Source organism: Lissotriton helveticus, chromosome 8, assembly GCF_964261635.1.
Source record: "Lissotriton helveticus chromosome 8, aLisHel1.1, whole genome shotgun sequence".
Classification (NCBI taxonomy): Eukaryota; Metazoa; Chordata; class Amphibia; order Caudata; family Salamandridae; genus Lissotriton; species Lissotriton helveticus.
In genome coordinates this window covers 876,646,253-876,665,339 of record NC_136069.1, presented here as the reverse complement: position 1 = coordinate 876,665,339, position 19,087 = coordinate 876,646,253, and the positions used below count along the sequence as shown (strand labels likewise).

The following is a 19,087-nucleotide window of genomic DNA, read 5'->3' as shown; positions in this document are numbered from 1 at the left end:
TCACTAGTGAAGATTATAATGGCATTTTTCAGTAAGTTAGGAATCTTGTGATGAGGTGAGCATCTTTGTAACATGAAGTTCACCATGTGGAAATTTCACATGAACATGAAAAGGACATGGCATGAAGTGCGGTGAAGTTGTAGGGAGATCTGACAGAAATGCATATGTATATTGTTTTAACAAAAATAAAGTTACATTTAACAATATCAAGTTCCTTAACTACAAAAAAATAAATTATGAAATCCATACTTTCTTATTTAATTACAATGAATAAATAAAAAAATAACAATCAATGCACAAACACAATTTCGCAAACATCATTGAATAAATGTATTAATTTAAAAAACAATAAATATAAAAAAGTATGCATAGTTAATTACCAATTAATATATTACCTATAAATATCAACGGATATCAAATATATTATATACTTCTCAACTTATCCACCTAAAAAGCAAGGCAGTAAAAAAACATGTAATAAACATATAAAAAACACATTAGAAATAAAACAATACAATTACCCAATAATTAACAAATTACTTGGTTTACATTATTGATGATCAAATAATCATTAAATAAAAAACTAGCATTATATTAAAATAAATTTAATATTGTTTAACTTCCCAACCCAGTCCCCTTCAAACTCAACAACCTGTAACTAAAATGTAACTTCAATAAATCAGCATTAAATTATTTCCAAAATTATCAATTAATTAAAAAAGTAATTAATAATTACAAACTAATTAATACTGCTTTTTGAACTATTTATAACTTAATTAACTTCCTACCTTCCACCCTAGAAAGCAAACACCCCACTACTAAATTATAATTTACTTTGACTAATATTTAAACTAAAATAAAAATTATAATTCCAGTTTTAAATTCAAAATATGATATAATGGTTAAAATGTAGATACATAATAATTGAATATTAATATTAATAAACACAAAGAAAATAAATTAACATTAAATCAAAAATATTTCGCATTTAAATAACATCTCATTCTATCCTCCTACAAACTCAATAACCTGTTTGACACTATAAATTACTAATAATATTAAGAAACAAAAAAGTCATTCAAAATTACAAACTATATTTTATAATATTAATAAAAATTATAAAAACATTTCAAATACCTACATTTAATATATTAACTTAAAGACATTCAAATAATTAAAAAAAATTGATATTGTTTGCAACTATAATACTGGGAATGATATTAAAAAAAGCAACATTGTTCAAAACGATAATATTTACCCAAAAAAGACAATATTCTACATCATTATTTTTTTTATCAGAATATTTCTTTCCAATATTTGTATTTTTCTATATTTTAGACTCCAGGTTTTGTCCAATTGCAGGGAAAGCAATGCTTCTGCTAGGTCTTGCCTTAAAACTTCAGAGATGTTTTAAGTCGCTGGTGTTAATGTTGTTATTGGAACCAGCATTTCTTCATTCTTTACCAGATACATTCTATATCAGGACCACGTTATCTGTGGAATCTGCTGTTAGCAAAGGCTCCACTACCTTTTTGTTTGGTTCGTGCTGAAGAAATACCATATACATACAAGCATACATACATACATGCTCAGGCCTCAGGGAAGAAACTAATAAATCTAACTTGCATTGGAGGGGTGGATTTGCGCAGGCTGTATTTGCGTTTCTTCTCTTTGTTCAGCATTGCCAATTACATTTATTAGCTTTAAATATTAAACAGCTGGCTGGATTCCATTGTACATAAATAAGACATTTGAGACCTGGACAAGTGCCACTTTCGCGTGCTAGCAGCTGGTGGTTTTCTTCTGGGTTTTTTTCAGTTTCTTTCAGATGAGGCTGGCAGAATTCCACTGTACCTCGAATGCTATGTTTAATGACAATTAGAAAGCGTGTAGGAAGGCACAAAGGCTTAGGAAAATTCCCCCATACAACAATGTGGTGGTATGAGAGACTTTAACAAGGAAATGATGCGTTATGCACCTGTTTATCAAAAGAAGGCGAACAGCTTAAGATGAAAAGAAACAATAAAACGCAAGCTTGGAATTTTCCAAGCGTAATCAACACAAAATTTAAATTCAGCATCCAACATGTTTTTACTTGCTACATTTAAATGTTGTTTTGAGGAATAAGGAGTGTGGATATCCGAATTATTGACTTACTTCCTGCTTTGCAGTTTTATTTTTAATTGAAAGCGACTGTAACTTTGGAAGGCGATGTATTTGATGTCACATCCCTCCATATCTATTGGTATTCATCTAGCACAAACCTACAAAGTGCTTTACATTACTTGAAGGTATGGGAGATGCTCTACAAGGCTGTGTACATCAAATGGGGATTACACAAATAGCTTTCATACATTACATTTCACATTTTTTTGGTAGAGGGAAATTAAGGGCCTGATGACGAGTTTGGCGGTGCGGCGCTGGGTCTGTCCCGGTGCTGCATCACCAAACCTGTGGTCGAGCTGTCCACCAGATTGCGAGTGATCCTCGTGTCTGGCAGGCTTTTTATTTTAACTTTCCCACGGTGGTACCCTGAAAATGGGCAGCACAATGGGAGCACCAAAAACAGTTCCTGCATGGCATGGACTGAAAAGTCCATGTCATGCAGGAACTAGGGTGCATGAACACAGGGGGCACATGTTGTTCCCTCTGCATGCACCCCATAGTGCAGAGGCACAAGGCGGCCCTATTTTCATGGAGGAGGAGCCACCATGAGGAAATTTGTAATATGCTTGGCAGGACCGTGGCAGTCCCACCAAGCATATTGCGGCATCCTGACCGCTGCAACACTACTAGAGAACGGCGTTCCTTGGAAGCTGCGGTGGGGCAATGGTGGTCCGAATGCCCTAACTGCTACAGGGCGGCCGAAAGACCGCCATCGCTGCGCTCCTACGAGGCTGGTTGTCCGTGGACAACCACACTCCGAATTAGGCCCTAATGATTTGTGCAGAAGCACATAACTTTGAGTCGAGCAGGGAGGATGGATTCAAACATGGATTCCAAAGTAAGCCTGCTGACGCCATTAGGGAACATATCCTCTCTCTGTAAAGCAGCTTGTAGAACGATCTACATGATTTGGAAAAATCTAAATTTCTAATTGCCTAGATGTAGGTTTCAACATTAAAGCTTAGAGGAGCATACCAATGCTTGGTCTGTCAAGTGTGTAACGCAACCCCAATCATGACAAATTCAACACAGAACAGAGTGATGTATTCTAGACACTTTACAAGATTCATTGTTAATTCTTGTATCAAGTCTTCAGCATCATGTTTATTTCCTAATGGTCAATAGCATTAGGAACCCTACTAAAATCTGTTGGAGAAAAGCCTGCTGTACATTTCTAGGCAAGCAGATTTTGGTGCGGACAACACTGATTCTGCAAATAACTCCTCATTTTGCAGATGAAAACTTGGAATATGAGGTACTTACAACAGCTGGTAAATACTGCATCATTGGCACCTGTATTTGCAGGTATGTGAAATACCTTACCCTTAATCTCCTATCTCATAATCAGGGCCACAACCAGCCTACCTAGTCTGTGTTGTGTTGTGAGTTGTGCATATAGTGGATGCCACATAAAGAGCTAGCAAGGAATACATGCTACATCATTAAAGCAAAATAATGTAATAGGAGCACCATTCACCAAATAATTTATGACTACAGAAAATCTGCCAGGCCGGTCCATTGGGGCTGAGGGGCCACACCCCCTCACCTTTTCCCCCTTAAGTACAGTGTCTTTCATAAGGTCAACTTGACAGGCACTCTTAATTTTCAGATCAGGTTGCCAGACGCCAATCGTGTGCTAAATGTGCAGGCTCCTGGCTGCCTGAGCTGAACTTTGCTGGGCTGAGGATGTCACAGATCCTGTGGGTGTGACCTCTGCAGGTCAGCAAAGGTCCTTGAGGCCCTCAATTCGGTGAGGAGGGGTAGCATCATTCATTGAATCATACCTAGATGCTTCAGTATTAAGCGCTGAAGTGCCCAGGGTCGAGTGTCAATCAGTGACTCTTCGTCACAGAGTGGGGTGGGTTCAGCAGTCTCGCTGACCCATCCCACTCTGTGGAGAGGTTGGTACTGCTGCCTTCCCTAAGGTCAGCCAATGAGGGATGGTAGCAGTCCCAAACATCCTAGGACCTCCGAAGCTTGGGACTGCAGGTAAGTGTTATTTTTTTTTAATTAATGTTTGGAACATGCATGTATCTTTGAATATTTGGTAATGAGTGTTGAGAATGGATGTTTTTGTGTGTGCATGGGTGTGAATACATGGTTGTGTGTGGGTGTGTATGTGTGCGTGTGTGTCCCGTCCAACCCTCTCCCTCCTAAAATTACTGACCGCCACTGTAGAAAATCGTACCATAGAAAGGACCTACTCTCTTTTAGTAAAAGTGCAAAGAGGGAACAGTCTTTTCGATTTGTATTCAATGTATATGAACAGTCCCTGAATATTCATACTTTTCCAATTTTAGATGTTTTGGGGCTAATTCACAAACACAAATAAAAGGACGTCAATGAGTCCAACAGGAGTGCAACTTTACATACACCAAAATGCTTTTGTGAGTTGGCTCCTAAGAGCCATCCCCACGCCATGGGAGAAAACCTCCATGGTGAGGGGATTTATAGTTTTTTTTTCTTTTCAAAACAAAACTCTGTTTTGGGAATTTGTTTTTGAAGTAGTTTTTTTTAAAGTTTGCTGTATGGCTCGTGATGAAGTCATCCATCAAACTTTCAAAGCATTTACAAGAACTGCTCTCAACTCCCAACTCATTTTATCGCTCTAACAGAAGACCTCTCCGCCACTAGGCGCAATTTCCCCAACTTCATGACGAGTGTCACCTAATGGATGAAAGCCAACTGTCTGCAGATGATCACAAACAAGACGGATGTGCTGATTTTTAGGGACAACACTTCCCCACCCATGGAACAACCCCTGGTGGTTCTCCGAACTCGAACCTACACCCACACCAACAGACAACACACTCATCCTGGGAATCATCCTAGACAACAAGCTCACCAGGAAGTGTCAGATCAATGCATCCTCCGCATGCTCCAAAGATCTTCAGATGGCTTCCATCAACACCAGGAAAACCACTACCTAAGCCCAAGTCACCAGCCGGCTGGGCTACAGCAACACGCTCTACGCAGGAATCACCATCCAACTCCTTAAGAGACTCCAGACAATACAGAACTCAGCTGCCAGACTCATCCTTGACTTCCACAAAAGGACCCACATCACACGCTACCTCAGGAACCTCCACTGGTTCCCCATACATAAAATATGCCAATTCACAATGCTGAAACAATACTATTAGACCCTCTCTGCCCAGGAATCTGCATATTTCAACCACCGCCTGAACTTCCACCAACTCTCCAGACACCAGCGCTCTGCCTCCCTCACCCTTGCACATTCCTCACATCCACTGAACCCACAGTGGAGATGATCCTTCTCCTACCTCGCCGCCAAGCCTGGAACGACCTTCCCCTTCACCTCCAAGCATCTTCATCGCTCCCGGAATTCAGAAAGGGACTCAAGACCTGGCATTTCGACTGATCCCAGCAAGAACCTAGCATCTGGATGCCCTCATGGGTGATTAGCCATTCTCTACAAATCCGAATTAATTGACTGCTTGATTGGCATCTCTAAATTTGGCAGACAGAGTACCCTCACCATGATGGGTACTTATTCTATCCGCTATAGTCTAAATCAGGCTCTAATTCTTTTAGCAGGAGTGAAAAGAAATATAGACACAATGAGGAAATATTCTGACCTATTCAAGTGCTTTTGACATTAATCTGTAAAAGACGGACCCCTGCTGCTCCAAGCAGGCTTCCATCTTTGCTACTTAGTAAGTGAAGCTTCCAATGATTACCAAGAATTAGGATATGTGTCTGCCTCCCGTATATTCAATTAGGGTCTGGCTGTGGATTGCTTCATTCTACAGCTGGCCCTGCATCTATTTGAATGCTCTGCCTTCAAAGCTGGCATTTTTCCACTGTGCAATAGCAGTGTAGCAATGTTCAGGTTTCCTTTAAGCTGATAAATCACTGAGGTATCGATTAATCGCTCGTCTTAATTTCAGTTTGGATGGTAACATCAGTCACCGGCTCCACCAGAATTATGGAATCTGCAGCGAAGCCGAAGATCCATTTTGTTTCAGCTGGAGTGTTTGTCCGTTGAAAGCGGCTGAAGCTGCCCACAATGTCTGAGGGAAATCCAGGGAAATGGAGAATTACCAAGGCAATCAAAACTATAATTACAAATTTCTCATTTCTAAGGATACCACAAGAGTCTCATTGGAAATATCCCTGTAACATCAACCTTAGAATTACCCCCCCCTTTTTTTTTACTTGAGGGAGTGAAGTTGCTGGACGGCATACCCAGACACTAAAGATGAGCCATCCGTGTCCAAGAGAGATAATCGTGTTGTTTCTTGGGAAGCCGAAGTCAAGCCCTTTGTCATAAGGCCCTCAGGTTTCCCGATCTTTTGTCTTGAATCAAAATTAACAAACCACACAGCATCCTAGAGACGAGTTTTTAGCCCTTTCCATGCGGGGCTGTTTCCCCCGCTGTGCTGGGGGGCTGGGGGGCGCGTACAGCACGCCGGTGCTCATGACGAGGTTAGCTCGTCATGAGCTCCGGTGCTCCGGTGCTCATGACAAGCTGAGCTCGTCATAGCCACACCCGTTCCCATGGAACATTAAGCACAGCAGGGGAATCAGCCCAGCGTGCGAGCCTTCCATGGAACGGGCGCGGTCATGATGAGCTCAGCTCGTCATGAGCACTGGAGCGCCGTAGCTCATGACGAGCTGACCTCGTCATGAGCACCCAAGGTGTTAAAAGTTCATGTACGAAACCCCATGCATATCTCTAGGAATTGTTGTGTTTTCATCTACCACACGCATTCCTTTGGTTGTGTTAAGTGACTCAAGAACCGGGTGTTTCATGGCATGCTATTTCATGCTAAAGAGGCTTTGACTGCCTTTGTATGTCCCTTGAATAATGTGTGTGTCCATATCTATATCTAGATGTATAGCTATATATACACACACACACACACACACACACCGACACACACAGACACACACACATATATGTGTGTGTGTGTGTGTGTGTATAAGTATATATATATATATATATATATATATATATATATATATATATGTCACAGGGGATTCTTAAGTGTAAAGAATCGGAGAGACACAGCGGGGAATGCATGAAGGGCAATTTATTCACAGGAGCAATTGCACGACGCGTTTCGGACTGTGCCTTCTTCAGATGCCAGCTCCAACGGAATTCTCAAGCCAGGAAACCCACAGGTGTGCTGCCGGTCGTTCCGCCATTAATGACAAATATATATATATATATAATTTATATGTATATACACACACACCCACACATATAAACATTTATAGCCTTTAACAAAACGATCAGGGCTACTTTTTCCATGCTTTGTGTGCAGAGATGTTATGTCTGTGAAATAAAGAAGGAGTCCCCTTGATCTCCCCAGGCAAGCTTCCTTTGTAGTTTCCTCCCAGCTTGATGAATCTTGATGTAACTGATTACCAGGCAGCACAGCGCAGCTTCTCCTAATGTATTCTGAATGATAATTGTTGGTTGTTTAACAGTTTGAGAGACGATCATCTTCCTGATCCACATTACACCATGCTCACTGAACTTAACATCTTAATTCGGTGCTTGCGCGTGGTGATAGAGCGAAGGTTTCGCAGATTTCAGTGACATGTAGGTTATTCCTGTCCTCCCTCTTTTTAAATATCAGGTACGTTGACAGTAGAAACACGGGAGAGTGTTTTTTGTTCAAACCCTTCATGGCTATTTTCTTTCATTTTCTGATATTTCTATATTTAGTCTAAAAATCGCAAATGCAACACCTCCAAATCTAGCACCAGAATGATGATGATTTTAATGTTCAAAGGTTATAAACTTAAGAGGAATGAAAAACTCAAAATCAGATTACACTTGCGTGCAAGCCATTAACTTGACCTATAATACTGAGGTTGTTATTATGAGTGGCCAGAGCAAGTACAAATACCATACATGTCAATTAATATTGCTTTGCAGGGTGTTGTAGGCCTCTATCGAATGGTCAGAGCAATCAGAAATCAGTACTGATATGGTTAAGGTATATATTAGGGGTAGGATAAAGATTGGATTGCATTTTAGTGTTGGTGTTAAGTATAAGAGAATAGCGCGCATTTAAGATGGGATGCTGCGATAGTACAACAGTCTGGCATATTCTGTCAGGATCCTCTGGAAATATCGTGTGTGATAATCTGCAGTGAAGGACTTCTCTAATCTAATAGCCACATGAAGAGCCTTTTGTACTGTTGATCGCCATTGTATCTTCAATGGGGAATTTTGACACATTTCTGATATAACCTGTGTGCATCAATATGCTAGCCTTAGATACATTAGTGTAATTAAAAATGACAAAAATGCATCAATTCAGACTACAAGGTTTATGTCAGTTGACCTTGAAATACAGATAACAAAATGCTTGTCCTAGACTGATGTTGCATTAGGTGTTCTTATTGATCTCATTGTCTGGATGACATGACACTTTTACAGGTTTTTTGAAAGATAACGAATGATGGCATCTATGACAAAGGTAGGCTTGCCAATGACCAGGCAGAAAATGGAGTCTGTTCCTGCTCAAAATGGAATCTGGCCTTATTGGCTTTACATCAGAAGTATCTTTACTCCATGCATCACATCATATATTAATACATGGTTGAACTTTAAGGGTTCTGTTTACTTGGTGCACAGATATGTAACCCCAATGATTGGATTTCCATCCTTTAATTTCTGCTCTAAGGCTGCAAGCATGGTTGAAATACAATGGCTGAAACGGTATATGTATATTTAAAGGTCATTCTTTGTGTACTCATGTATTAATTAATTGTCTACAATTTATAACCATGCATCGTACCTTTTAAAATGTTTATCTTGAAAATATGGTACTCTGTCGCCTTGAGAGGCACTAAGAGCCCGATGTAGGTAATCTCGATTTACCTACTCTTAAATACCGAATCATACCGATTCGGTATTTAAGAGTAGGTAAATTGGAAGTAGGCAGATGTAGGTAATTTTTCTTTTTCAATTACCGAATCTGTAAGATTCGGTATTTACCGATTTGGTAAATACCGAATCAGTATTTGCCATTGATTCCTATGGGCCTTGAAGCCCATAGGAATCAATGGCAAATACCGATTCGGTAAATACCGAATACTGCCAGGGGGAACGGGGTGTCACTTTGACACCCTGTAGCACCCCCATGTCAGGCTTGTGTGCCATGTGGCACACATACATGCCCTAAGGGCATGTCTGTGTGTCACATGGCACAGGTGTACATGCACAGATGTGCATGTACACCTGAATTCATTATTTACCATGCAATAGTATTACATGGTAAATAACGAATTCTTAGGGGCCTGTGGCACTGTTTAAAGCGCCACCTACATCTGCATTTACAGATTCAGTATTTTTACCGAGTCTGTATTTACCAATTCGGTAATTTTACCGATTCGGTAAATACAGATTCGGTAAAAATACAGAATCTGTAAATACATGCCCCCTACATTGGAAAAGGCATTTACTGGTCGGTAACGGCCGAATTCGGCCGTTACCGACCGGTAAATGCCTACCTACATCGGGCCCATAGGTTTATAATAGATATGAACTGTCTAGAGCAGTCAGCCTTGGCTGCTATCTAACTTCTGTAAATAGAAGTACTGTTTCAACTTTTAATTCTGCTTACTTACTGGAACAATGTATTGTTTTAGTTTAACAGACTTTGGGCCCGATCTAGGGCCAGATGTAGGTAGCCAAATACCGGTCGGTAACGGCCGAATTCGGCCGTTACCGACCGGTATTTGGCTACCGAGATGTAGGAGGACAGAAACGGGGCAAATCGGAAATTTTACCGAATCTGTAAATATACTGGTCGGTAAATTTACCGACAGGTATTTTTACAGAATCGGTAAAATTGATATGTAGGTAGGACTCTTATGAGTCCCACAAGGCCTAAGAAATCGGTATTTTACCATCAAATTCAATTTGATGGTGAAATACCGATTGAGGTGTGCATGCACATGTGTGCATGCACACCTGTGCCATATGACAGGCAGACCTGCCCTTAGGGCAGGTATGCCTGCCACATGGCCCCCGTACCTTTTTTGGGGGTGCTAGAGGGTGTCAAAGTGACACCCCCTGCACCCTTGTCAAAATCGGTATTTACCGATTCGGTAAATACCGACCGGTAATGCCCCATTCATTCCTATGGGCTTCAAAGCCCATAGGAATGAATGGAGCATTACCGGTCGGTATTTACCGAATCGGTAAATACCGACTTTTAAAGATTCGGTAAATCCACATCTGGATTTACCTACATCTCGGTACTTCTATTTTACCGATTCATAAATACCGAATCGGTAAAATTCGGTACTTATGAGTCGGTAAAATAGAATTACCTACATCTGGCCCCTAGAGTCTAAAAGATGGTACTCCATCTGTGAGGGTGGTGAAGACTTTACATCCATCACCCTGATGGACTACTGTTGTACCTGGCCCTTTCTGCAAGGTTATCCCCAAACATTCTGCCTTCTTCCTCCTATTTTTCTGAAGCGCTTTTTTGTTGGCTTTAGGACTCTGGCCACTTTACTACTGCTAATCAGTCCTAAAATACATATGCTCTCCTTTAAACACAGCATGATTGGTTTACACCTGTTTGCATATTTAATGTATTTGTCAGTCCCTTGTACAGTGGTATCTCATATACCCTGAGCCTGTAAATTAAAAGCTACTAGTGGGGCTTCAGCACTGTGTGGCATGTCCTCGTAGTGACAAACAGCCTATTTGGTTTCTCACTACTGCGAGGTCTACTCATCTCATAGGCTAGCATTGGATAATGCTAATGCAAAAATGCCACTTTGAGAAAGTGGGCTTTCTCTGTGCTTTTAACTCTATGTGCTTTGCAGCCTGTCTCCACCCCATGTCTGGGCCTGATTGACAGCTACACTTTGTTCATACTTTCCAGACAGACATCACACAGGAAGTGTTGGGTGTAACAGGGTTACATCTGCATACTCATAGTCTTCCTGGGCTGGGAGAGAGGGAGGTGGGGCAGACTAACATTTGTATAGGCTGTGCTCTGCCCTCACACAAATGGCTGTTTTACATCCTACTGATATCTGAAGGTATGGCTGGGGTTGCAAGGGAGTGTTGTGCACTTCTAATGTTTCTCTTGAAATGCCCTACAGATCAAAACATTTTCAGTGTAAGTACAGGGGTTCTGACCCCATGTTTTTAGAACACTACTGGACTTGAAAGAACCTGTGCTGGATAAAGCCTGCTGTGATAAAGGATTGCCATCTTTGATTGTTTAAAGAACTGCTGCCCTGCGTGTGTGAGCTGCCCTGCTACCTGCTGACCTCTGCCCTGCTGGAAGGACTACTGCACCCCCAGAGTGGGCTGTTGGCTTGCCCCTTGTTCTTTATTGAGGTCTCAGGAACATAAAAGACCTTGTCAGCAGCTCCCATCTATCTTGCTGCTTCTCCTAATCAAGTGCTACTTTCCGTGCCTTGAAAGCACTCCGGCCGACATGTAATTATTCTGCCCATTTGTTTGTTAAAATGTACCCGATGCCCTGCCGGCACCTGCATCATGACTGTCTTGGGAGCTGTGCCCCAACCCAATGCCAAATCCGCTGCTACACTTGCAGCCAACAAAGGTATTTCGTTATCTTTTTCTGCGGCCACAGCGGTGTGTCCTTGATTGCTTAACACAGCCCCGGGTGACCTAACATCACCCACTGCGCTCTGCTCTACGCAGCGTTGTCTCATTCCATGCCATGATAATAGGGATTCGTGAGCGGGCTTGGAGGACTCGTTGGACTGCTCGCAGCAGAGTCCTGCTTCATCTATTTACTCTCAAAAGAAACTGACCTGATGGTCTTCCATAACACGCTGCCCTCTTTGCAGTGGTGATCTCTCGACAAGGAACCGGACTTGAGCAGTTCCAAAGAACTTTGTCGCACTCCTTGCAGCAGAGGTCCACTTCCCTCCCACTTGTAACTCTGTCACCGGGACAGGTTTGGCCCCAATGATTGAGTGATTCCTACCTGTCTTTGTTCAGCTGGACCAAGTTGGAGTGGTCTTAATCTTCCTGCCTGTATTCCACATCATGTGCCCTCACCCCCCCTTTTGAGGCCTACTTTGGGCCCTTGATCTTCACTGAGTAACACGGGGCAGAACCGTGACAAAGGTCCCCACTCTTCTGGTTAAGGAACGCCATGGTGAAAGTACTGTAATCCATGTAGCAGGCACGCAGCTGTCCCTGCAGCCTGTAGGTTATAGCAGCATTTATCTCCAAGGGGTTCATTGTAACACATAACATGTACTAGGAGCACAGGTGTGCTGCCTCTATGTGTTCCCTGCAATAGAAGGGGAGTTACCCTATGTGCTCATGGTAATATTTTGGGATCCATGATTGATCCTTAGGGTGATAAAATGCGATCTAGGTGTGATGCTCCTAACCTAACAGCTTCATTTCATGTCCGTGATGTTCTATGGTATGACATTTTGATTCTTGCAGTGACAGGAAAATTAGTACTATTACAGGTTGCCATAATATGTACAGTACTTGTGATTTATGTGTTTTGGTCATTACCTGCTGCATTACCAGCACTAATATATTGATGTATGTCATGTTGGCATACCTTGTTTATGATAACGAGTACTATATAATGTGACTGCATAGTAAGCACAGTAATGATGGTTGAAACATACGTCTTCCTCTTATAGCACTCATTGTGATTTTTGATAATTGCTTTGTTGGCAAAGTAATTATTGGTTTATGCCGTGTTGGTCTATGTTTATATACAATACAGAAACCAATCACATTTGAAGTCTCTTTTGTGGTATATTTATTGTATTACTGGTGTGAGGCTGTGGTGCAAACGCTATACAAAGTGACTCTGATAATAAGCCTGCCTGCTCTGTGCCAGGCTACCAGCAGGTGAGCACAGTTTCTCCCTGGCCCTGACTAGAGTGGTGAGTTAGGCTTGGCTTGAGTGCATACCCTAGCCAACCAGAAGCCTAACAACTACCATCTAAAAAATGTAGAGATCACAGCTGGCCTAGAGGTGATCTCCATACCTTGACTGGAGCTGCCATCATGGTGATTCCTTCCAAGGTACAATAAGTTCAGTGGAAGGCAACTGTCAGTTTTGATTGCCATCCACCAAATTTGAACAACCCTTTTGTTTTTCAGAAACAAACTCCAAAAGTGAGAGTTTGCTTTGGAAAAGCAAAAACAATAATGACCCTCATACCCAGAAGCTTTCTCACAGGGTGTGGGGATCCATATTTGTGGTTTTTGTCCCTTACCAGCTAAATTTACCTGAAAGTGAGGGCCAGAAAAAAAGGGCATCACACTGTCCACACATAATACAATAGAAGTGTAATGCCCTTTTTATGACAGTTAGTACTGCATTAGGCTATTGGAAGAAACTTTCCTTTGATGCAGCCGACAGGGGCTCTGTCAACAGACAATTGGCAGACTTCCCAACTCTAAATAGGGTGGACGTACCATCATTTTGCCAGAGAGGGCACTCTGTCTTGAATGTCTGCCAAACTAAATCCCCCCATTTATGTGCCTAAATAAACTTATTTATTGACTGAAACTGAAACTATGTGACCCCATTGTTTAATTGTTTGCTTGGGTTTTTCTGTACTAATGTGCTATCAATAAAAGCAGTAGAAATTAGTCTCGAGCAAAATTTGAATGACAATAATCGTAATTTGCATAATTCCAGGAATTTCATATCACACTTCTTATCTGAAATTCCTAAAGTTACACCATTATGCCACATCACATAATTATGCCACCATTTGCTGCAAATTTATAGTGTGGGAACAGAGGAACAAACAGAATGCGAGCTGCTTTTGTGCCCAGCAATTGTTTTTTTACCAAATGGTTTAGTGCAAAATTACAGATTCGCATTTCATCTAGTTATGCTGAACTAATTTTCCCGAAATGTTCATAATTACACTAAAGAAATTATGAGAACTTAACAACCTCAATGTATAAGGTATAAACGTAACACCATTGTCATTTAACATTAGATTTAAAGTAAATCTTCAAAAATTTGATTCTTGAGTGGAAAGATTAAGAAAAGAAGAATAGAATATGTGTACTTAATTTTTTCCTTGCTTTGTAAAGAAAATCTTGGTTATTATTTTGTTGTACCATTTCTTTTAGTGGGAAGAGATAAGTGGAGTTGATGAGCATTACACACCCATTAGAACGTACCAGGTCTGTAATGTCATGGATCACAGTCAGAACAACTGGCTGAGAACAAATTGGATCTCACGCAAGTCAGCGCAGAAGATCTATGTGGAGCTCAAGTTCACGTTAAGAGACTGCAATAGCATTCCGCTGGTTTTGGGAAGCTGCAAGGAGACTTTTAATCTCTACTACTTGGAGTCTGATGATGACTATGCAGTAAAGTTTAGAGAACACCAGTTCACAAAGATTGACACTATTGCAGCTGATGAGAGCTTTACACAAATGGACCTGGGAGATAGGATTCTGAAGCTCAACACGGAAGTCCGTGAAGTGGGACCTATCAGTAAAAAAGGATTTTACTTGGCTTTCCAAGATGTGGGTGCCTGCGTTGCCCTGGTCTCTGTGCGTGTGTACTTCAAAAAGTGCCCTTTTACTGTCAGGAACCTGGCCATGTTTCCAGACACGGTGCCAATGGACTCCCAATCATTGGTGGAAGTGCGTGGATCTTGCGTTAATCATTCAAAGGAGGAGGACCCTCCCAGGATGTACTGTAGCACCGAAGGGGAGTGGCTGGTGCCCATAGGGAAGTGCCTGTGTAACGCTGGCTATGAAGAGAGGGGAGTTGCATGCCAAGGTAAGAACTTCAGTTTATCTATAGCTTGCATTATTCCTCATTTTATCTCAATCATTGAGGAAAGTTGATTCATGTAATTTTGTATGATGAGAGATCAATGTTAAATTAAATAAGTATTTCTCCTTCTTTAATTTAGACATTTCCTGGCATCTATGATCACAGGTTTAATGCTACACTTGTATCCATAACTTTGCCACTTTGAAGTACATTTGAAGAATAAACTCACTGTATTGGAAGAACGGCATGTGATTTTGCTACTTTGCTTCAGGGAAAAGTGTTTCGGAGATTCACAATGAATAATTATGACTAAAGAAATTGATGAGGTGTGCCAGGTCAGAGACACGTGACTAGATTTATATGAATGTATTGTTGAAGAGCAGAGGTTGCTACAAGGGGAAACTTTCGTTTTTGAAATTTGCAGAGCCCTGCTTGAGGGATTCCCAAAGTTCATTAGAGCTGCTAAGGTTGATAAGGTACATCATTAGTAAAAGTGACACAACCTTCTGTATATAATCTGAATCTACAAGGAAGGGCCTACTGTCCTACAGCCTTTTCCAGGAAGTGTAATTTGTCAGAGTGTGCCATGCTGCGATTCCCTTGTCGCTTTCCGAGAAATCAAAGAGTTGATATTGTGTTGCCTTGGTGTCTGAATTTCCACATTGACCTCCATGGTCTGGAAGTAACATTGGATTTTCTTCTCCCTATGAAATGGGTATCTTGACAATGCCCCCATCAGCCTTACATGACAGTTGCATTGCATAATTCAGAATGCAGTTCAAAAAATCTTTGTAGTGTGATCCAGAACTCACACTCATGCACATCTTATTTAGTAGTATTATGCGTTTTCTGATATGAGACACCAAGGAAACATCTATATCTTTGCAGAATACCGAAGTTGGAATGGGGAAGTCACAATGTGATGGTCAAAATATCAACCAGCAGCTTTATTGAATCCACAATATCGACAGCAACTATATTGTCAAGTTGTGGAGTTAATATTAGTAAATTTATTCTTTCATATATGCCTACCTTGACAATATAGTAGTAGTAATAATATGCATGCAATATTGTGCAGGTCGCTATTGTTGGCCTCAATATTCTGACACATAATAATACTCACCAGTCAATCATTGTGCTCCTAGTGACAACTATAGGGCAACTAATGTACACAGTGCACTATATCAACCATCTGTGAACACTACTGTCCTTTGATATAGATGTGTGTTCTTTTAACTTTGTATATTAATTCCAAATGAACCTTTACTGTGGAAACTTCACTGATGTTTTTTCCAAGCTCATTTTACCTCTGCTGAAGGTGCAAACAAATGGAGTATTCTGTAAAAAGTGGAAATTGAATACATTGAAACCAATTTATCTTGCCTTTGCGACCAATTACATGTGATAATGATTTTTAGCCATGCTGTACAGCATCCTCAATGATGTGCAGCATGGCTAAAGGCACTCAACTTAACAAAAAGGTACTATGATGCGGCAGCTGCATTATTTTGCTGGCACTTGTATTACGCATGCGCACACATAAAAAATGGCATGAATGTTTTTTATTTTTATTTATGTTCTGGTTGGGGGTGGTTGGGTGAGTAACAAAGAGGGCCGGGGATGGGGAAAAGTAACACTAGCGGTGGGGGAAGCAACACAGCAGGGCTGTGGGTATCAAAAGCAATGGGCAAGAGAGAAGTAGGGCATGAGTGGGAGGAAGCAAGACAAATGATAGTGGTGTGGGGTACACAGTGTAGCGGAAGCAACATGGAGGTGAGGGCTGTCGATGAGAAACTATAGGCAAGAGAGAGCAACATGGAGCTCAGGGGGATACAAAGAGCATAGAGAGAAAAGTGGAGTAGGAGGTAGAGAAGAACACCTGAGAGAAAGCAACGCAGGGGTGGGAAGAATGATACAAGGAGGGCATCATGGAGGGGGGAAGGATATTCAAGAGGCAAAAAATATGATGTGGTAAGCAGAGGTCAAGAAAAGTACATAAGGCAGACAGCTGAAAAAGACATGCACTCTTGTGGAGGGCTTAACCAAAAAGAAAAAGTAGGTCCCTAAAGTGAGTAGTGGAACAACACAAGTCAAGGGACAATACTCCAGGGGATAGAAAGACACTAGATAGTCTAGGCAAGCCATCGAATAAGATGCAACCAAATGAGAGTAACAGGAAGGCCAACCAATAGTAAGCAATGGGAGACTTAGAGCCCCTGTGTACTTGCCCACAATATATAACAGAAGAGAGAGAATGCTCTGCCTAGTAAGCTCGTTCTCAAAAGGATACATGAATCCAAGTTGGGTGGAATTCGTGCCATGCAAGACAACAAATGCAATTTAAAAATGAATAAAAAGATAACATGCAAGCATAAACAAAATTCATATAGTATTCATTTGTAAGACATACTACTACAGGGGACTCTGAATTGATTTGCTCTGAACATCAGCAGTTCATCAACTGAGCAAATGCAATTGAAATATAGACTGAACAGCATTCAATACCATCTGCACACAGTATTCGGAAGGTGGCGTCTGATGAATTGACCAACGTGACACAATTCTCTCTTTGTTTCCTTTCTTCCCTCCCTCAAACACAAAGATCCTGATTGTTGGAATCTTGAGGTGCCCATAAGGGAAGAATCAGTGAATGAAAAATTGAAATAGGGAGTCACTAGTTAGAAGCTATGGAGTGCTTCTTTCGATAGTGTGATACACGAAGCAAAAAATATACATAAGGCATTTATTCACAGCTCAAGAATCAACCTCTCCCTCGGAATAAATGCATAATCTAATTTTATGACATTTGAAGGATGAGAATGATACCACACTCTAGATGATGTTCTGCAGTCATGTCACACGACTTGTCTTTTTTTATCAAGCTGAAAAGCCTTGCCAAGTTTCCAAAGCAATGTGTTCATCTTTGGTAGAATGCTACCCTGCTCTGTAGAAACATGGACCAGCAGCATGGTTTAGGAGCGGTAATCCATGGTGAATGCCTTAAATAGTGTGAATTTGTAGGTCTGATCATAAAGCCTGACTTTTAGATTTACTAAATTTATGTACAACAATGTACTAAATTATAGAAGCTTTCTGTCAGCCCCCTCATCACTGGCCTGATACTGTGTCATTCACTTTTTTCATCTGCCCACTACAGCCTACAGTATAGGGATATGGATCAGCCCACTGCAGACACTGACTGACTTCCCTGTGAGTGACTTCATTCTGTCCTTACATCAGGAAAACACACATATTAGCTCCTTAAATGCCTTGGACTGCTATGGTAATATGTGCTTTTTAAGGTCAAAAATTAGTTTTGCTTTTAGTCTCTTTTTTTAATATTGGCGAAGCTTCCCCAAAAATAAAGTTTTACAAAAGCCATGAGGAAACAAAACAAGCATTGACAAAGCCAACAGGCTGGCAGACTTATTGGCTTTGTCGGTGATTTCTTGTTATCCAGATACAATTGGCAAATTGTCTGAGTTTCTCCATATAAAAGTTTGCAATGTTTTCCCTGTTTAATTGTGTCTCCAAACGTGCTGTGTATTGCAAGAAAATGTTTACTCTAATCAAGCTCAAACAAGATGGAGAATATATGCACACATTCTACAAATTTGCTTTTTGCCATCTAAATTACTGCAAAAGTTCCAATTTTACAATATTTGCAGAATTGTGGGAGAAAATGTAAAAACTTAGCAACTTGGTGGAATTTAAAATGTAATCCATTGAACATTGCAAACATTGCAAGAAATACTCTTTGCAATTTCGTACACCTCTATCATTAAATACCTTTAAAATTAGCAGATGGCCTGATACTAGTACCCTAGTTGTGTTTGTGGGATATTTATTTATTTATTTTATTTGAAGAGTTTTATATAGCACTGGCTAGACCTGGAGGTATCAGATATAGCACAGTAACTCATGTCTGGAAGACATAGGTGTTCTGACAAGGCAGTGCTGTGAAACCAGTTTATGTTAGTGTCCTCATTGACCTTGATTCATAAAGATTTAAAACTAGATTGACAAGTCTACTGACATACGTGTAATGTTTGAGTTGGAAAAGCCTCACTTTTAGTCCTTATTACTGAGTGTTGCCGCACTCTATAACAGGGGTAGAGGTATCGATAGCACAGAAGACGCAGTGGCATTGGTGC

At 40.8% G+C, this 19,087-nt stretch overlaps 1 protein-coding gene across 2 annotated transcripts in view; it reads left to right on the top strand.

Moving 5' to 3' along the window:
* Positions 1–19,087, top strand: part of EPHA3 (EPH receptor A3) — a 960,369-nt gene that overhangs the window by 157,998 nt on the left and 783,284 nt on the right. For both annotated transcript variants that reach the window (XM_078657673.1, XM_078657672.1), the window contains exon 3: positions 14,276–14,936. In XM_078657673.1, coding sequence (XP_078513799.1) covers positions 14,276–14,936 — 661 coding nt within the window. The remainder of the gene's footprint in view (positions 1–14,275; positions 14,937–19,087) is intronic.